We start from the raw sequence: 19735 nt of genomic DNA on the forward strand, positions 1-19735 counted from the left end.
ATGGGGGTATTATTCAGTCACTATGTGGTTATGCTGTGGTGCTATTATTCAGTAACAGTGTGGGGGTATTATTCAGTCACTATGTGGTTATGCTGTGGTGCTATTATTCAGTAACAGTGTGGGGGTATTATTCAGTCACTATGTGGTTATGCTGTGGTGCTATTATTCAGTAACAGTATGGTGGTATTATTCAGTCACTATGTGATTATGGTGTGGCGGTATTATTCAGTAACAGTATGGAGGTATTATTCAGTCACTATGTGATTATGGTGTGGAGGTATTATTCAGTAACAGTATGGGGTTATTATTCAGTCACTATGTGATTATGGTGTGGAGGTATTATTCAGTAACAGTATGGGGTTATTATTCAGTCACTATGTGGTTATGGTGTGGAGGTATTATTCAGTAACAGTATGGGGGTATTATTCAGTCACTATGTGGTTATGGTGTGGAGGTATTATTCAGTAACAGTATGGGGTTATTATTCAGTCACTATGTGGTTATGGTGTGGCAGTATTATTCAGTAACAGTATGGGGGTATTATTCAGTCACTATGTGGTTATGGTGTGGCAGTATTATTCAGTAACAGTATGGGGGTATTATTCAGTCACTATGTGGTTATGGTGTGGAGGTATTATTCAGTAACAGTATGGAGGTATTATTCAGTCACTATGTGGTTATGGTGTGGCGGTATTATTCAGTAACAGTATGGGGGTATTATTCAGTCACTATGTGGTTATGGTGTGGTGGTATTATTCAGTAACAGTATGGAGGTATTATTCAGTCACTATGTGGTTATGGTGTGGTGGTATTATTCAGTAACAGTATGGGGGTATTATTCAGTCACTATGTGATTATAGTGTGGCGGTATTATTCAATAACAGTATGGGGGTATTATTCAGTCACTATGTGGTTATGGCGTGGTGGTATTATTCAGTAACAGTATGGTGGTATTATTCAGTCACTATGTGGTTATGGTGTGGAGGTATTATTCAGTAACAGTATGGGGGTATTATTCAGTCACTATGTGGTTATGGTGTGGTGGTATTATTCAGTAACAGTATGGGGGTATTATTCAGTCACTATGTGGTTATGGTGTGGCAGTATTATTGAGTAACAGTATGGTGGTATTATTCAGTCACTATGTGGTTATGATGTGGCAGTATTATTCAGTAACAGTATGGGGGTATTATTCAGTCACTATGTGGCTATAGTGTGGAGGTATTATTCAGTAACAGCATGGGGGTATTATTCAGTCACTGTGTGGTTATGGTGTGGTGGTATTATTCAGTAACAGTATGGGGGTATTATTCAGTCACTGTGTGGTTATGGTGTGTTGGTATTATTCAGTAACAGTATGGGGGTATTATTCAGTCACTGTGTGGTTATGGTGTGTTGGTATTATTCAGTAACTGTATGGGGGTATTATTCAGTCACTATGTGGTTATGGTGTGGAGGTATTATTCAGTAACTGTATGGGGATATTATTCAGTTACTATGTGGTTATGGTGTGGTGGTATTATTCAGTAACAGTATGGGGGTGTTATTCAGTCACTATGTGGTTATGGTGTGGTGGTATTATTCAGTAACTGTATGGGGATATTATTCAGTTACTATGTGGTTATGGTGTGGAGGTATTATTCAGTAGCAGTATGGGTGTATTATTCAGTCACTATGTGGTTATGATGTGGCAGTATTATTCAGTAACAGTATGGGGGTATTATTCAGTCACTATGTGGCTATAGTGTGGAGGTATTATTCAGTAACAGTATGGGGGTATTATTCAGTCACTATGTGGTTAGGGTGTGGAGGTATTATTCAGTAAAAGTATGGTGGTATTATTCAGTCACTATGTGGTTATGGTGTGGTGGTATTATTCAGTAACAGTATGGGGGTATTATTCAGTCACTATGTGGTTATGGTGTGGTGGTATTATTCAGTAACAGTATGGGGGTATTATTCAGTCACTGTGTGGTTATGGTGTGTTGGTATTATTCAGTAACTGTATGGGGATATTATTCAGTAACAGTATGGGGTATTATTCAGTCACTATGTGGTTATGGTGTGGTGGTATTATTCAGTCACTATGTGGTTATGGTGTGGAGGTATTATTCAGTAACAGTATGGGGGTATTATTCAGTCACTATGTAGTTATGGTGTGGTGGTATTATTCAGTAACAGTATAGGGTATTATTCAGTAACAGTATGGGGGTGTTATTCAGTCACTATGTGGTTATGGTGTGGCGGTATTATTCAGTAACAGTATGGGGGTATTATTCAGTTACTATGTGGTTATGTTGTGGAGGTATTATTCAGTAACAGTATGGGGATATTGTTCAGTCACTATGTGGTTATGGTGTGGAGGTATTATTCAGTAACAGTATGGGGGTATTATTCAGTCACTATGTGGTTATGGTGTGGCAGTATTATTCAGTAACAGTATGGTGGTATTATTCAGTCATTATGTGGTTATGATGTGGCAGTATTATTCAGTAACAGTATGGGGGGTATTATTCAGTCACTATGTAATTATAGTGTGGTGGTATTATTCAGTAACAGTATGGGGTTATTATTCAGTCACTATGTGGTTATGGTGTGGTGGTATTATTCAGTAACAGTATGGGGTTATTATTCAGTCACTATGTGGTTATGGTGTGGCGGTATTATTCAGTAACAGTATGGGGTTATGGTGTGGAGGTATTATTAAGTAACAGTATGGGGGTATTATTCAGTCACTATGTGGTTATGGTGTGGAGGTATTATTCAGTAACAGTATGGGGGTATTATTCAGTCACTGTGGTTATGGTGTGGTGGTATTATTCAGTAACAGTATGCGGGTATTATTCAGTCACTATGTGGTTATGGTGTGGAGGTATTATTCAGTAACAGTATGGGGGTATTATTCAGTCACTGTGTGGTTATGGTGTGGCGGTATTATTCAGTAACAGTATGGGGGTATTATTCAGTCACTATGTGGTTATGCTGTGGTGCTATTATTCAGTAACAGTGTGGGGGTATTATTCAGTCACTATGTGGTTATGCTGTGGTGCTATTATTCAGTAACAGTGTGGGGGTATTATTCAGTCACTATGTGGTTATGCTGTGGTGCTATTATTCAGTAACAGTATGGTGGTATTATTCAGTCACTATGTGATTATGGTGTGGCGGTATTATTCAGTAACAGTATGGAGGTATTATTCAGTCACTATGTGATTATGGTGTGGAGGTATTATTCAGTAACAGTATGGGGTTATTATTCAGTCACTATGTGGTTATGGTGTGGAGGTATTATTCAGTAACAGTATGGGGGTATTATTCAGTCACTATGTGGTTATGGTGTGGAGGTATTATTCAGTAACAGTATGGGGGTATTATTCAGTCACTATGTGGTTATGGTGTGGAGGTATTATTCAGTAACAGTATGGGGTTATTATTCAGTCACTATGTGGTTATGGTGTGGCAGTATTATTCAGTAACAGTATGGGGGTATTATTCAGTCACTATGTGGTTATGGTGTGGAGGTATTATTCAGTAACAGTATGGAGGTATTATTCAGTCACTATGTGGTTATGGTGTGGCAGTATTATTCAGTAACAGTATGGGGGTATTATTCAGTCACTATGTGGTTATGGTGTGGTGGTATTATTCAGTAACAGTATGGGGGTATTAGTCAGTCACTATGTGGTTATGGTGTGGTGGTATTATTCAGTAACAGTATGGAGGTATTATTCAGTCACTATGTGGTTATGGTGTGGTGGTATTATTCAGTAACAGTATGGGGGTATTATTCAGTCACTATGTGGTTATGCTGTGGTGCTATTATTCAGTAACAGTATGGGGGTATTATTCAGTCACTATGTGGTTATGGTGTGGAGGTATTATTCAGTAACAGTATGGGGGTATTATTCAGTCACTATGTGATTATAGTGTGGCGGTATTATTCAGTAACAGTATGGGGGTATTATTCAGTCACTATGTGGTTATGCTGTGGTGCTATTATTCAGTAACAGTATGGTGGTATTATTCAGTCACTATGTGGTTATGGTGTGGCGGTATTATTCAGTAACAGTATGGGGGCATTATTCAGTCACTATGTGGTTATGGTGTGGCGGTATTATTCAGTAACAGTACGGGGGTATTATTCCGTCACTATGTGGTTATGGTGTGGAGGTATTATTCAGTAACAGTATGGGGGTATTATTCAGTCACTATGTGTTTATGATGTGGCAGTATTATTCAGTAACAGTATGGGGGTATTATTCAGTCACTATGTGGTTATGGTGTGGAGGTATTATTCAGTAACAGTATGGGGGTATTATTCAGTCACTATGTGGTTATGGTGTGGCGGTATTATTCAGTAACAGTATGGGGGTATTATTCAGTCACTATGTGGTTATGGTGTGGTGGTATTATTCAGTAACAGTATGGGGGTATTATTCAGTCACTATGTGGTTATGGTGTGGCGGTATTATTCCGTCACTATGTGGTTATGGTGTGGAGGTATTATTCAGTAACAGTATGGGGGTATTATTCAGTCACTATGTGTTTATGATGTGGCGGTATTATTCAGTAACAGTATGGGGGTATTATTCAGTTACTATGTGGTTATGGTGTGGAGGTATTATTCAGTAACAGTATGGGGGTATTATTCCGTCACTATGTGGTTATGGTGTGGAGGTATTATTCAGTAACAGTATGGGGGTATTATTCAGTCACTATGTGTTTATGATGTGGCAGTATTATTCAGTAACAGTATGGGGGTATTATTCAGTCACTATGTGGTTATGGTGTGGAGGTATTATTCAGTAACAGTATGGGGGTATTATTCAGTCACTATGTGGTTATGGTGTGGCGGTATTATTCAGTAACAGTATGGGGGTATTATTCAGTCACTATGTGGTTATGGTGTGGTGGTATTATTCAGTAACAGTATGGGGGTATTATTCAGTCACTATGTGGTTATGGTGTGGCGGTATTATTCAGTAACAGTACGAGGGTATTATTCTGTCACTATGTGGTTATGGTGTGGAGGTATTATTCAGTAACAGTATGGGGGTATTATTCAGTTACTATGTGGTTATGGTGTGGTGGTATTATTCAGTAACAGTATGGGGGTATTATTCAGTCACTATGTGTTTATGATGTGGCGGTATTATTCAGTAACTGTATGGGAGTATTATTCAGTCACTATGTGGTTATGGTGTGGAGGTATTATTCAGTAACAGTATGGGGGTATTATTCAGTCACTATGTGATTATGGTGTGGCGGTATTATTCAGTAACAGTATGGGGGTATTATTCAGTCACTATGTGGTTATGGTGTGGTGGTATTATTCAGTAACAGTATGGGGGTATTATTCAGTCACTATGTGGTTATGATGTGGCAGTATTATTCAGTAACAGTATGGGGGTATTATTCAGTCACTATGTGATTATGGTGTGGCGGTATTATTCAGTAACAGTATGGGGGTATTATTCAGTAACAGTATGGGGGTATTATTCTGTCACTATGTGGTTATGGTGTGGAGGTATTATTCAGTAACAGTATGGGGGTATTATTCAGTCACTATGTGTTTATGATGTGGCGGTATTATTCAGTAACAGTATGGGGGTATTATTCAGTAACAGTATGGGGGTATTATTCAGTCACTATGTGGTTATGGTGTGGCGGTATTATTCAGTAACAGTATGGGGGTATTATTCAGTAACAGTATGGGGGTATTATTCAGTCACTATGTGGTTATGGTGTGGTGGTATTATTCAGTAACAGTATGGGGGTATTATTCAGTAACAGTATGGGGGTATTATTCAGTCACTATGTGGTTATGGTGTGGCGGTATTCTTCAGTAACAGTATGGGGGTATTATTCAGTCACTATGTGGTTATGATGTGGCAGTATTATTCAGTAACAGTATGGGGGTATTATTCAGTAACAGTATGGTGGTATTATTCAGTCACTATGTGGTTATGGTGTGGCGGTATTATTCAGTAACAGTATGGGGGTATTATTCAGTAACAGTATGGTGGTATTATTCAGTCACTATGTGGTTATGGTGTGGTGGTATTATTCAGTAACAGTATGGGGGTATTATTCAGTCACTATGTGGTTATGGTGTGGAGGTATTATTTAGTAACAGTATGGGGGTATTATTCAGTCACTATGTGGTTATGGTGTGGCGGTATTATTCAGTAACAGTATGGGGGTATTATTCAGTCACTATGTGGTTATGGTGTGGAGGTATTATTCAGTAACAGTATGGGGGTATTATTCAGTCACTATGTGGTTATGGTGTGGCGGTATTATTCAGTAACAGTATGGGGGTTATTATTCAGTTAATGTGTGGTTATGGTGTGGTGGTATTATTCAGTAACAGTATGGGGGTATTATTCAGTCACTATGTGGTTATGCTGTGGTGCTATTATTCAGTAACAGTATGGGGGTATTATTCAGTCACTATGTGGTTATGGTGTGGAGGTATTATTCAGTAACAGTATGGAGGTATTAGTCTGTCACTATGTGGTTAGGGTATGGAGGTATTATTCAGTAACTGTATGGGGGTATTATTCAGTTACTATGTGGTTATGGTGTGGCGGTATTATTCAGTAACAGTATGGGGGTATTATTCAGTCACTATGTGGTTATGGTGGGGAGGTATTATTCAGTAACAGTATGTGGGTATTATTCAGTCACTATGTGGTTATGTTGTGTAGGTATTATTCAGTAACTGTATGGGGGTATTAGTCATTCACTATGTCGTTATGGTGTGGAGGTATTATTCAGTAACAGTATGGGGGTATTATTCAGTCACTATGTGGTTATGGTGTGGTGGTATTATTCAGTAACAGTATGGGAGTATTATTCAGTCACTATGTGGTTATGGTGTGGTGGTATTATTCAGTAGCAGTATGGGGGTATTATTCAGTCACTATGTGGTTATGGTGTGGTGGTATTATTCAGTAACAGTATGGGGGTATTATTCAGTCACTATGTGTTTATGATGTGGTGCTATTATTCACTAACAGTATGGGGTTATTATTCAGTCAGTATGTGGTTAGGGTATGGAGGTATTATTCAGTAACAGTATATTGGTATTATTCAGTCACTTTGTGGTTATGGTGTGGTGGTATTATTCAGTAACAGTATGGCGGTATTATTCAGTCACTATGTGTTTATGATGTGGTGCTATTATTCAGTAACAGTATGGGGTTATTATTCAGTCAGTATGTGGTTAGGGTATGGAGGTATTATTCAGTAACAGTATATTGGTATTATTCAGTCACTATGTGGTTATGGTGTGGGGGTATTATTCAGTAACAGTATGGGGGTATTATTCAGTTAATGTGTGGTTATGGTGTGCAGTCGACTGCGCTATTGTTTCCGCCAAAAAAACAGAAACCTTATGGAACGGAAACAATTTGCAACGGAAACATTACCATTCAAATCAATGGTAATGCAAATGGAAGCTATGGTTTTCGTTTGGTTTACATTCATGAGTTTCCATGACAGAAAGGTCTGATGGAAGACGTGAACGGGCCCCACTTTTAACCTAGGCCCCCTACTTTGTCTAAAACCATATGTCATAGAGCAACTCCTGCCCGCTATTATGACTCGTATGATCTCCCCTGCAGTAGCCTCCCATTAAATACTGATAGTTTGTTACAATGTATCAGTGAAGGTAAAATGTAGCAGTCAGGAATCCACAGATGATTGTCTAGACTGGATACAACTGTAACAAACACTCAGCTGTGAGCTGTATCAGGTCAGGACAGGTTTTCAGCTTGTAGATGTTCCTATTCACTGACCGCACTCTGATAATTTTAAAATTACAACACAAAAAATATTAACAACTTTTCAGAATTATTTCCATTTTCTGGGATTACATTGATGTCCTATACTTAGGATAAGTGAGGGTGCGAGTCCTGGCACCACCATCAATTTCTGTCAGGAATTTCCGTGTAGAAATTTGCAGAAAACACATGCAGAAGTTGACCTACAGTGCGGATTCTAACTCTGCAGCATGTAAATTTATCTTGCAGAATTTCTGCACCAAAATTCCGGATGAAAATTCTGCAGTGTCTCCGCTATGTGTGGACTTAGACTTATTGCTTACCAGGAACAGCGCCATACGTTTGATGGTGGCTGTGCCTGGTACTGCAGCTCATTCCCACTGAAGTGAAGTCAGACCCCCACGATCTGATCTCATTGGTCTATCCTGAGTCTTCCGAGCTGTAGGGGGCCTCGTCCTTTAGGCCACATTCATTCGTGGAGTATTTGTTGCAGATTTTCAGAGAGTGCAATGAATATTAACAGGGATTTACAAAACCACAAGCAGCAGAAAAAAAAAGTGTGGATTTGAGTGCATGCTGTGGATTCTCAGATCAATGCAGCGTGGGAACATGAGGCACCTCAGAAGGTCTGTTCCCTCATCTTCCATTTGTAATACGTTATTTATGCCCCCTTGTGGTCAGTAAAGAAACTCTTTGCATTTCCAAAATAATACTGCAGCGTTCCACTAGGTGGCGCTGTTCTGTGCATTGCTCTACATCAGAGAGCCAATATTACAACATATACAATTTAGTGGGTGCTAGCAGTGGCTCGCAGTACGCAAATTAGTAAGTTCACACCCCCCAATGACCAATGAGATGCAATGAGAGGGTCCCTCGTCTTGTGTGCATTCATGTAGGTGGAGTAAGGGAGCTCCCTCATGTGATTGGGCGAGAGGAAGCTTAGCGGCCGTGACTCCTCTCTTGTGTTAGTAAATACTGCAAAAAAAAATAATTCAGGATTAACTTCCCAGAACTGTGCCGTTCCTCTGCTATTCCTCCTGGAAATGTATGAATAAATTGACAATACGGTGTTACCGTTCCCCTTGTTAATAGGTTGTGTCCTGCCCTTCTGACCAGGGAAACGGTAACACTGAACCTAACAGGAATTTACTAAAGGCAGACCTGGGGGCCGCTGTCAGCCCCCCGGCTGCCATAAAAACTATCGGCACCCCGCGATCGCAACGCAGAGTGCTGATGGTGTGAGAGAGGGAGCCCCCTCCCTCTAAAATCACGGAGATGCGGCAGTCGCTATTGACCACTGCATCTGAGGGGTTAAACATTACCAGGAGACCACTGCTATTGGTGTCCGACCGTCGCCCGGAAGCCCGAGGCTGCGGGGGTTCAGGAGCAGAGCGCCCGATTCGGGAAAATATATTCTGAACTGCCGCCGTGATGACAAGGCGGTGCTTCAGAAAAACTACCCTGAGCGGGCGCCGTAAAAACACTGTACGCCGGTCGTTAAGGGGTTATTAAAATTTACAATAAATGAAGAAAAATCCCAAGTAAAAAAAACTGTGAAAAACCCACTTTTTCCCCTTACAATGTTTTATTGTGGAAAAAAAGTCACACGTATTTGGCATCGCCGCGTCCGTAGCAACCCCGACTATAGAACGATTACATTATTTAACCCGCGCGGTGAACGCAGTAAAAAATAAAATAAAAAACAAACGCCAGAATTGCGGTTTTCTGTGAATCCTGCCTTAAAAATTTTTGGGAGAAAAAGCGAGAAAAAGTCGTCTGTACTCCAATAAAAACTACAAGTCGTCCCGCAAAACAAAAAAAGCCCAAATACAGCTCCGTTACCGGAAAAAAGTCATGGCTCTTAAAATAATGCGACACAAAAACAAATAGTTTCGAAAAAAACCAGTGTGTAAAAGCAGTAAAACATAAAAAACGATATACATGGAGTATCACCGCGGACGCAACGACCCGCTGAATAAAGTTATCGTGTTATTTATACCACGCGGTAAACGGTGTCAATCTAAGACGCAAAAAAGTGTAGCAAAATTGAAGGGTTTTTTTCCAGTTCCCCACCAAAAAAGTTAGTCAATCAATTCGATGTACCCCAAAACGGGGCTATTAAAATAATACAACTTTTTCCGTCAAAAAACAAGACCTTATACAGCGATGTCAAAAAAAAAACACGTAAACATGTACTTGGTCATTGAGGTTTAAAACAATCTCATACTTACCCAGAAGTCTGTGTTCCTCCCTCCGGCGCGGCATCCTGGGATGATGTTTCAACCCATGTGACCGCTGCAGCCAATCACAGGCTGCAGCCAATCACAGGCTGCAGCCAATCACAGGCCAATCACAGGCTGCAGCCAATCACAGGCTAATCACAGGCTGCAGCCAATCACAGGCCAATCACAGGCTGCAGCCAATCACAGGCCAATCACAGGCTGCAGCAAATCACAGGCCAATCACAGGCTGCAGCCAATCACAGGCCAATCACAGGCTATCACAGGCCAATCACAGGCTGCAGCCAATCACAGGCCAATCAAAGGCTGCAGCCAATCACAGGCCAATCAAAGGCTGTAGCCAATCACAGGCCAATCACAGGCTGCAGCCAATCACAGGCCAATCACAGGCTGCAGCCAATCACAGGCCAATCACAGGCTGCAGCCAATCACAGGCCAATCACAGGTTGCAGCCAATCACAGGCCAATCAAAGGCTGCAGCCAATCACAGGCTGCAGCCAATCACAGGCCAATCAAAGGCTGCAGCCAATCACAGGCCAATCAAAGGCTGTAGCTAATCACAGGCCAATCACAGGCTGCAGCCAATCACAGGCCAATCACAGGTTGCAGCCAATCACAGGCCAATCAAAGGCTGCAGCCAATCACAGGCCAATCACAGGCTGCAGCCAATCACAGGCCAATCACAGGCTGCAGCCAATCACAGGCCAATCACAGGCTGCAGCCAATCACAGGCCAATCAAAGGCTGCAGCCAATCACAGGCCAATCAAAGGCTGCAGCCAATCACAGGCCAATCACAGGCTGCAGCCAATCACAGGCCAATCACAGGCTGCAGCCAATCACAGGCCAATCACAGGCTATCACAGGCCAATCACAGGCTGCAGCCAATCACAGGCCAATCAAAGGCTGCAGCCAATCACAGGCCAATCAAAGGCTGTAGCCAATCACAGGCCAATCACAGGCTGCAGCCAATCACAGGCCAATCACAGGCTGCAGCCAATCACAGGCCAATCACAGGCTGCAGCCAATCACAGGCCAATCACAGGTTGCAGCCAATCACAGGCCAATCAAAGGCTGCAGCCAATCACAGGCCAATCACAGGCTGCAGCCAATCACAGGCCAATCAAAGGCTGCAGCCAATCACAGGCCAATCAAAGGCTGTAGCTAATCACAGGCCAATCACAGGTTGCAGCCAATCACAGGCCAATCAAAGGCTGCAGCCAATCACAGGCCAATCACAGGCTGCAGCCAATCACAGGCCAATCACAGGCTGCAGCCAATCACAGGCCAATCACAGGCTGCAGCCAATCACAGGCCAATCAAAGGCTGCAGCCAATCACAGGCCAATCAAAGGCTGCAGCCACTCACAGGCCAATCAAAGGCTGCAGCCAATCACAGGCCGCAGCGGTCACATGGGATGAAACATCATACTAGGAGGCCGCCTGGCTAGCAGTGGACATTCCGGGCGAAAAACTGCGCCACAATTTGGTGCCGTTTTTCGCCCATAATTTCCTGCGGTGCCCGGTGTGGAAGCCATGTTTGCTATTACGCAGCGTATCCGCCACGGCTTACGGGGTTAAGGCGCTGTTCATACGTAGCAGAATTGCTGCAGTTTTTCCATCCAGATCTGTTTCCACTTTAAAATAGGAAAAAAAGACCAAAAGACCATAATCCCCCGGGGCCCGTGTAGCGACGCGACTGCAACGTCATCCCAGGAGCCCGGCTGCACAGAGGGGGAGGGGGAGGGGAGGCAGAGACGCAACGCTGCGGTACCACCAAGGGAGCTATTTATGGTTCCCCCGCTTTTGTTCTCCACAGCGGTAAATCCGTCCGAAAAAATCTGCACCAAATGAAACACAATTTGTTGTGGATTTTCTACCAGAATTTGCCGCGGATTTGTGGCAGAATTTTACGTTTTGGCGATTTTTGCGGTAAAAAAACGTTGCGAACAGTTGTTAGCTGGAGGTCAAAAGGGGAACGTTAAACGCGCTATAAACAATGCGTTTTTTGGTGCCGTTTTTTTCCCCCTTTTTTAGTGCTTTCCCATAGGCCTCTCTGTAAGGCTTGAAAAAACGCAAGTCAAAAACATTTGAATAACCGAAATCCGGCAAAAAAACACAATAAAATGAATGGCGTTTTGTACAAGACCAAAAAACGCTGCAAATAATAAACCAGCGACCGCTACGGCGAATAACGTTATTTTTCTAGACGTTTTTCGCAAAAACTGTATACAAAGCACATAAAAGATTTGGCGCTCGGCACGTACGGTAGTTTTGTAGCGCAATTCGTGTCACAATTTTTGCGCGTTTTGCTTCGTGAATCTCCCCTGTTGTATCTTTGCGTTGTCCCACATGTATTATTACCGGGACGCGACGTAAATGCCACGGTGGTAAAATCGTTTACAGCGTTCCGGAAAGCGGTTACGTCTACGGCTCCGCGGTCGTAACGCACAGAAGACGATGAAAACCGATTTAGGTCTGCGCAATTTCTTCGACTCATCAATGTGACAACTACATAGTAATAACGAGGAGCAGGAAGTCGTCATACACGTCACTACATCTATATTATAACACTACACCTTATAACACCAGCTCCGTGACGTCACACACGGACTAATATTAATTACCGGCTCGGTTACCTGGTCTGCGCAGGGCCCCGGAGGACGGAGAACCGGACACGGCTGCTTGCGTCGTTGCTATGGAAACTAAAGCGAGCATCTCCCTCACGTCAATCAATCAGTGGGCGGTCCTGCCACGCCTCTTACTCCTCCTCTTCCCTAACTGGGTGGTTGCTATAACGACCAGCTGAGAAACCTGATCGCGCAGCAGAGGCTTCAACCCGCAGTCGTGATGGGCGGGGCTTGCGCTTCCCCAGCGTAACCAATACCAAAAGAGAGGGCGTGTCGTGCCGCAGCCGTGTACTTGGGGGTGTGTTTTTCTAAGTTAGGGGCGTGGTCTCGCGATCGGCATGAATGGGTTAGTTGATCGTAACCACGGGAGGCGGTGCCTGTGTAGACGCTGTAGGCGTGGTCTTCACCTCGATGATCGATGGGAGGGCGCGGTGTGCTAGGGGCGTGTAACTAGTATTGAGGGGTGTGGCTATTTTGCCAGGGGGCGTGGTTTGTGTGTGCCCCCCAGCAGTGAGTGCAGAGCTGGTCATTACACACCTCACCCTGATCGTGGAGCTGCTGCTGGTGAGTGCGGGGCTTCTAATCTATAATATGTAATAATGTACTGTAATACATATATAATGTAGCATAATATAATCAGCTGTAGTGTAATATAATATGGTGTCATGTAATATACTGTATATATAATGTACTGTAATATATATAATGTAGTGTAATATAATCAGCTGTACTGTAATATGGTGTCATATATATAATATGCTGTAATGTAATATACTGTATATATATTGTGCTGTAATATGATATCCCCTATGTAATACAATATAATAGGGTGTAATGTAATATATGATGTCAGACAGCACAGTGCATCCATATTGTATGATATTATATATTTATCATGTAGTAGTATTATAATTCTAGACTGGTCGTTATACATTCTCCATACATTATATACACGGGCTCTGCTGCACTCGCTGTTATCAGCCCTGGCCTGTGCATTGTTCTAGCTGTAATAATAGCATCCAGCATCCATTGTATCATTCTCCGTGATTATATAGATTAGTCTGTAGCGGCAGCGAGTCCTGCTTGTGACTGATGTATCTGCACCCAGCACGTTATATTATACCAGGATGGCTCCATTGTTATGTATGAGCCTCAGCTCCTCCATACGTAACTGTCCACACATTGCCGTATACAGCACTGGACCATATATAACATTATATGACCGGCTCTCTCTATATATATATATATATATATATATATATATATATATATTACATTGCTTGGCTGGCGCTATATATATATATATATATATATATATATATTACATTGTATGCCATATCATCCTCCTCCGCCTGTCATCGTGTATTTGTTGTAGGGATGGCTCCATATTGGTACATGATGATGGGCCCTGGACTGTGCATTTTTATTACTGATAATGTGTCTGCATAGGATAAATGTGAGGATTGTATATTCATGCTACATGTAGATGTGGCCCTATATTGTGTATACACAAAGTAGATCATGTATATAGAGAGTAGACTGTGTATCTAGAGAGTGCATCATGTATATAGAGAGTAGACTGTGTATATAGAGAGTGCATCATGTATATAGAGAGTAGACTGTGTATATAGAGAGTGCATCATGTATATAGAGAGTAGATTGTGTGTATACAGAGAGTGCATCATGTATATAGAGAGTAGATTGTGTGTATACAGAGAGTGCATCATGTATATAGAGAGCAGATTGTGTATATAGAGAGTAGATTGTGTATATAGAGTAGATTGTGTATATAGAGAGTGCATCATGTATATAGAGAGCAGATTGTGTATATAGAGAGCAGATTGTGTATATAGAGAGCAGATTGCGTGTATAGAGAGTAGATTGTGTATATAGAGAGTGCATCATGTATATAGAGAGTAGATTGTGTATATAGAGAGTGCATCATGTATATAGAGAGTAGATTGTGTATATAGAGAGCAGATCATGTATATAGAGTAGATTGTGTATATAGAGAGTAGACTGTGTATATAGAGAGTGCATCATGTATATAGAGAGTAGATTGTGTGTATACAGAGAGTGCATCATGTATATAGAGAGTAGATTGTGTGTATACAGAGAGTGCATCATGTATATAGAGAGGAGATTGTGTATATAGAGAGCAGATTGTGTATATAGAGAGTAGATTGTGTATATAGAGAGTGCATCATGTATATAGACAGTAGATTGTGTATATAGAGAGTGCATCATGTATATATAGAGTAGATTGTGTATATAGAGAGTGCATCATGTATATAGAGAGTAGACTGTATATAGAGAGTGCATCATGTATATATAGAGTAGATTGTGTATATAGAGAGTGCATCATGTATATAGAGAGTAGATTGTGTATATAGAGAGTGCATCATGTATATAGAGAGTAGATTGTGTATCTAGAGAGTGCATCATGTATATAGAGAGTAGATTGTGTATATAGAGAGTGCATTATGTATATAGAGAGTAGATTGTGTATATAGAGAGTGCATCATGTATATAGAGAGTAGATTGTGTATATAGAGAGTGCATCATGTATATAGAGAGTAGATTGTGTATCTAGAGAGTGCATCATGTATATAGAGAGTAGATTGTGTATATAGAGAGTGCATCATGTATATAGAGAGCAGATTGTGTATATAGAGAGCAGATTGTGTATATAGAGAGTAGATTGTGTATATAGAGAGTGCATCATGTATATATAGAGTAGATTGTGTATATAGAGAGTGCATCATGTATATAGAGAGTAGATTGTGTATCTAGAGAGTGCATCATGTATATAGAGTAGATTGTGTATATAGAGAGTGCATTATGTATATAGAGTAGATTGTGTATATAGAGAGTGCATCATGTATATAGAGAGTAGATTGTGTATATAGAGAGTGCATCATGTATATAGAGAGTAGATTGTGTATATAGAGAGTGCATCATGTATATAGAGAGTAGATTGTGTATATAGAGAGTGCATCATGTATATAGAGAGTAGATTGTGTATATAGAGAGTGCATCATGTATATATAGAGTAGATTGTGTATATAGAGTGCATCATGTATATAGAGAGTAGATTGTGTATATAGAGAGTGCATCATGTATATAGAGAGTAGATTGTGTATATAGAGAGTGCATCATGTATATAGAGAGTAGATTGTGTATCTAGAGAGTGCATCATGTATATAGAGAGTAGATTGTGTATCTAGAGAGTGCATCATGTATATAGAGAGTAGATTGTGTATATAGAGAGTGCATCATGTATATATAGAGTAGATTGTGTATCTAGAGAGTGCATCATGTATATAGAGAGTAGATTGTGTATATAGAGAGTGCATCATGTATATAGAGAGTAGATTGTGTATATAGAGAGTGCATCATGTATATAGACAGTAGATTGTGTATATAGAGAGTAGATTGTGTATATAGAGAGTGCATCATGTATATAGAGAGCACATTGTGTATATAGAGAGTAGATTGTGTATATAGAGAGTGCATCATGTATATAGAGAGTAGATTGTGTGTATATAGGGAGTGCATCATGCATATAGAGAGTAGATTGTGTATATAGAGAGTGCATCATGTATATAGAGAGTAGAATGTGTATATAGAGAGTGCATCATGTATATAGAGTAGATTGTGTATATAGAGAGTGCATCATGTATATAGAGAGCAGATTGTGTATATAGAGAGCAGATTGTGTATATAGAGAGCAGATTGTGTATATAGAGAGTAGATTGTGTATATAGAGAGTGCATCATGTATATAGAGAGTAGATTGTGTATATAGAGAGTGCATCATGTATATATAGAGTAGATTGTGTATATAGAGAGTGCATCATGTATATAGAGAGTAGATTGTGTATATAGAGAGTGCATCATGTATATAGAGAGTAGATTGTGTATATAGAGAGTGTATCATGTATATATAGAGCAGATTGTGTATATAGAGAGCAGATTGTGTATATAGGGAGTGCATCATGCATATAGAGAGTAGATTGTGTATATAGAGAGTGCATCATGCATATAGAGAGTAGATTGTGTATATAGAGAGTGTATCATGTATATATAGAGTAGAATGTGTATATAGAGAGTGCATCATGTATATAGAGAGTAGACTGTGTATATAGAGAGTGTATCATGTATATATAGAGCAGATTGTGTATATAGAGAGCAGATTGTGTGTATATAGAGAGTGCATCATGTATATAGAGAGGACTCTGCAGACGTGTATAGGTGTCCCTCGGCCTGTACATTTCGCTCGTGTTCTCGGTGTTATCAGACGTGACTTTCACAGGAGAATTGTGATAAATGAGGTTGGGACATGGAGGTGATGGTGATGATCTCTTTATGACAGAGGCAAAATATTTATTTTCAGCGTAAACAAGTGGGTGTAGTTTTGTGGTTTCACAAGGAGTGTAACTTTATACGTTTAGTTTCAATGACTTTATGGCAGAGGCCATACACAGTAGATGAATGTAGTCTGAAACCACACACACACACACACACACACACACACACACACACACACACACACACACACACACACACACACACACTGTGCCCCCCCTGAATACAATCATGTCATACACTGTGCCTCATAAAAATAGAGCCACACGCTGTGCCCACCGAAAATAGTGCCATCGAATCAAATAATATTGCCACACACAGTGCCTCCTGTAGATATTGCCATACACAGTGCTACCTGTTGATAGTGCCACATACAGCGCCCCCTTTAGATAATGCTACACACCCCCTGTAGAAGTGCCACACGCAGTGGCCCCTGTAAATAGTGCCACACACAATGCCTCCGGTAGATAATGCTATACACAATGCCCCCTGTGACTTCAGACCCCTGATCAGACTAAAAAAGAAAACATTTTATAAAATAAAAAATAAGACTACTCACTTTTTAGATTTCCTAACACTCCAATTATTATTGCCGGTGAAAATCTTTTACTGACACAGCCCTCCTGATGTGGATACCGGTCGGGCCGTGGTTTACCAGCCGGGTGGCAACCCCCAAACAGGTGCCGGATTATCAGACATCATGGAAGAGCTTATCTGCTCTGTTTTATGCCTCTGGTCTGGTGAGTCCAGATTATAGAGTTGCTGTACTATTGGATGAATTCAAGTCCTCGCAGTTATATCTGATTCTGGGAAAGTTGGGTTGCAACAAATACCATCTCTCACTGGGGTCGTCGTTCTCTTATTGTCTTTTTGTTGAAGTTCTCTTCAGCCATTTCTTATAGTCACATCCAAACGAGCGGCCATTACAGCTCCACCCTAGGTTGCCACCAAGCTTTCCCAGACTCCAGAATGGCTAATGTGTTTAGCAATGCAATGATATGGGAGCAGTTGATGGGCTCTATAACTGGGCAGTTTTGCCTCTCAGGATTCTTAGAAAGCTGGGAGACGAGCCCCAGTGGGAGCTGTAATGGGGGACATTTTGGTTATCAAGTGGCGGGTGGCTAATATATTGTGACATTGCTTTTGATTGTTTGATTTCCACATCTGGGACAGTTCAATTTTGTAATGCAAATAAAATCCAGTGATATTTCTAATCACGTTAAACCGGATCAAAAAAGATCATCTTAGCGGATAATTCCCAGTAAATCCCATGATTCGTGGTAGTATTTTTGCTGCGCTCCATTAAAGGGAACCTGTCACATTTTCCTCTCCTGTGGTATAGGTAAAGCAGAGAGGACGTGTCCTCTTTAAGAGAGGGGCACGCGTTTTTTTTTTTCATTTGAAGACATGGGTCGAATGTTGCCCCGAAATCGCTTCTGCCACCTCCTATTCCCCAACTGCTCCAATTTGAGAGGTATAGTATTACTAGTCTGTACGGCCCAGTACCACCAATATTGGTGAAGTGAAGCCCAAACCATTACAGCTGTGTGAGCTTTGTGCGTCCAGACATTGCCCCTGACGCGTAAATGCGTGGAGGCAGTGTGGCTGGCACTCGTGGAGGCAGTGTGGCTGGCACTCGTGGAGGCAGTGTGGCTGGCACTCGTGGAGGCAGTGTGTTTGGCACTCGTGGAGGCAGTGTGTTTGGCACTCGTGGAGGCAGTGTGTTTGGCACTCGTGGAGGCAGTGTGTTTGTCACTCGTGGAGGCAGTGTGACTGGCACTCGTGGAGGCAGTGTATTTGGCACTCGTGGAGGCAGTGTGGCTGGCACTCGTGGAGGCAGTGTGGCTGGCACTCGTGGAGGCAGTGTGTTTGGCACTCGTGGAGGCAGTGTGTTTGGCACTCGTGGAGGCAGTGTGTTTGTCACTCGTGGAGGCAGTGTGACTGGCACTCGTGGAGGCAGTGTATTTGGCACTCGTGGAGGCAGTGTGACTGGCACTCGCGGAGGCAGTGTGACTGGCACTCGCGGAGGCAGTGTGGCTGGCACTCGTGGAGGCAGTGTGGCTGGCACTCGTGGAGGCAGTGTGGCTGGCACTCGTGGAGGCAGTGTGGCTGGCACTCGTGGAGGCAGTGTGTTTGGCACTTGTGGAGGCAGTGTGACTGGCACTCGTGGAGGCAGTGTGGCTGGCACTCGTGGAGGCAGTGTGGCTGGCACTCGTGGAGGCAGTGTGTTTGGCACTCGTGGAGGCAGTGTGTTTGGCACTCGTGGAGGCAGTGTGGCTGGCACTCGTGGAGGCAGTGTGGCTGGCACTCGTGGAGGCAGTGTGTTTGGCACTCGTGGAGGCAGTGTGACTGGCACTCGTGGAGGCAGTGTGTTTGGCACTCGTGGAGGCAGTGTGTTTGGCACTCGTGGAGGCAGTGTGTTTGGCACTCGTGGAGGCAGTGTGACTGGCACTCGTGGAGGCAGTGTATTTGGCACTCGTGGAGGCAGTGTGACTCGCACTCGCGGAGGCAGTGTGACTCGCACTCGCGGAGGCAGTGTGACTGGCACTCGCGGAGGCAGTGTGTTTGCCACTCGTGGAGGCAGTGTGGCTGGCACTCGTGGAGGCAGTGTGGCTGGCACTCGTGGAGGCAGTGTGGCTGGCACTCGTGGAGGCAGTGTGGCTGGCACTCGTGGAGGCAGTGTGGCTGGCACTCGTGGAGGCAGTGTGGCTGGC

The 19735-nt window shown here is 42.4% G+C and overlaps 2 protein-coding genes across 6 annotated transcripts in view; one reads left to right on the top strand and one right to left on the bottom strand.

The window, feature by feature from the left end:
* FBXO16 (F-box protein 16) overlaps positions 1 to 13095 on the bottom strand; it is a 78700-nt gene extending 65605 nt beyond the window's left edge. Inside the window, exon 1 of one of the 4 annotated variants that reach the window (XM_075860855.1) lies at positions 12652 to 13095. In XM_075860855.1, coding sequence (XP_075716970.1) covers positions 12652 to 12742 — 91 coding nt within the window. In that variant the 5' untranslated portion in view covers positions 12743 to 13095. The remainder of the gene's footprint in view (positions 1 to 12651) is intronic. The other 3 variants (XM_075860858.1, XM_075860856.1, XM_075860857.1) reach the window with 3 other exon arrangements.
* Positions 12983 to 19735, top strand: part of FZD3 (frizzled class receptor 3) — a 69529-nt gene continuing 62776 nt past the window's right edge. For both annotated transcript variants that reach the window (XM_075860852.1, XM_075860854.1), the window contains exon 1: positions 12983 to 13218. The gene's annotated coding sequence lies outside the window, so the exon portion shown is untranslated. The remainder of the gene's footprint in view (positions 13219 to 19735) is intronic.

The sequence above is a fragment of the Rhinoderma darwinii genome, chromosome 4 (assembly GCF_050947455.1).
Source record: "Rhinoderma darwinii isolate aRhiDar2 chromosome 4, aRhiDar2.hap1, whole genome shotgun sequence".
In the NCBI taxonomy this organism is placed as follows: domain Eukaryota; kingdom Metazoa; phylum Chordata; class Amphibia; order Anura; family Rhinodermatidae; genus Rhinoderma; species Rhinoderma darwinii.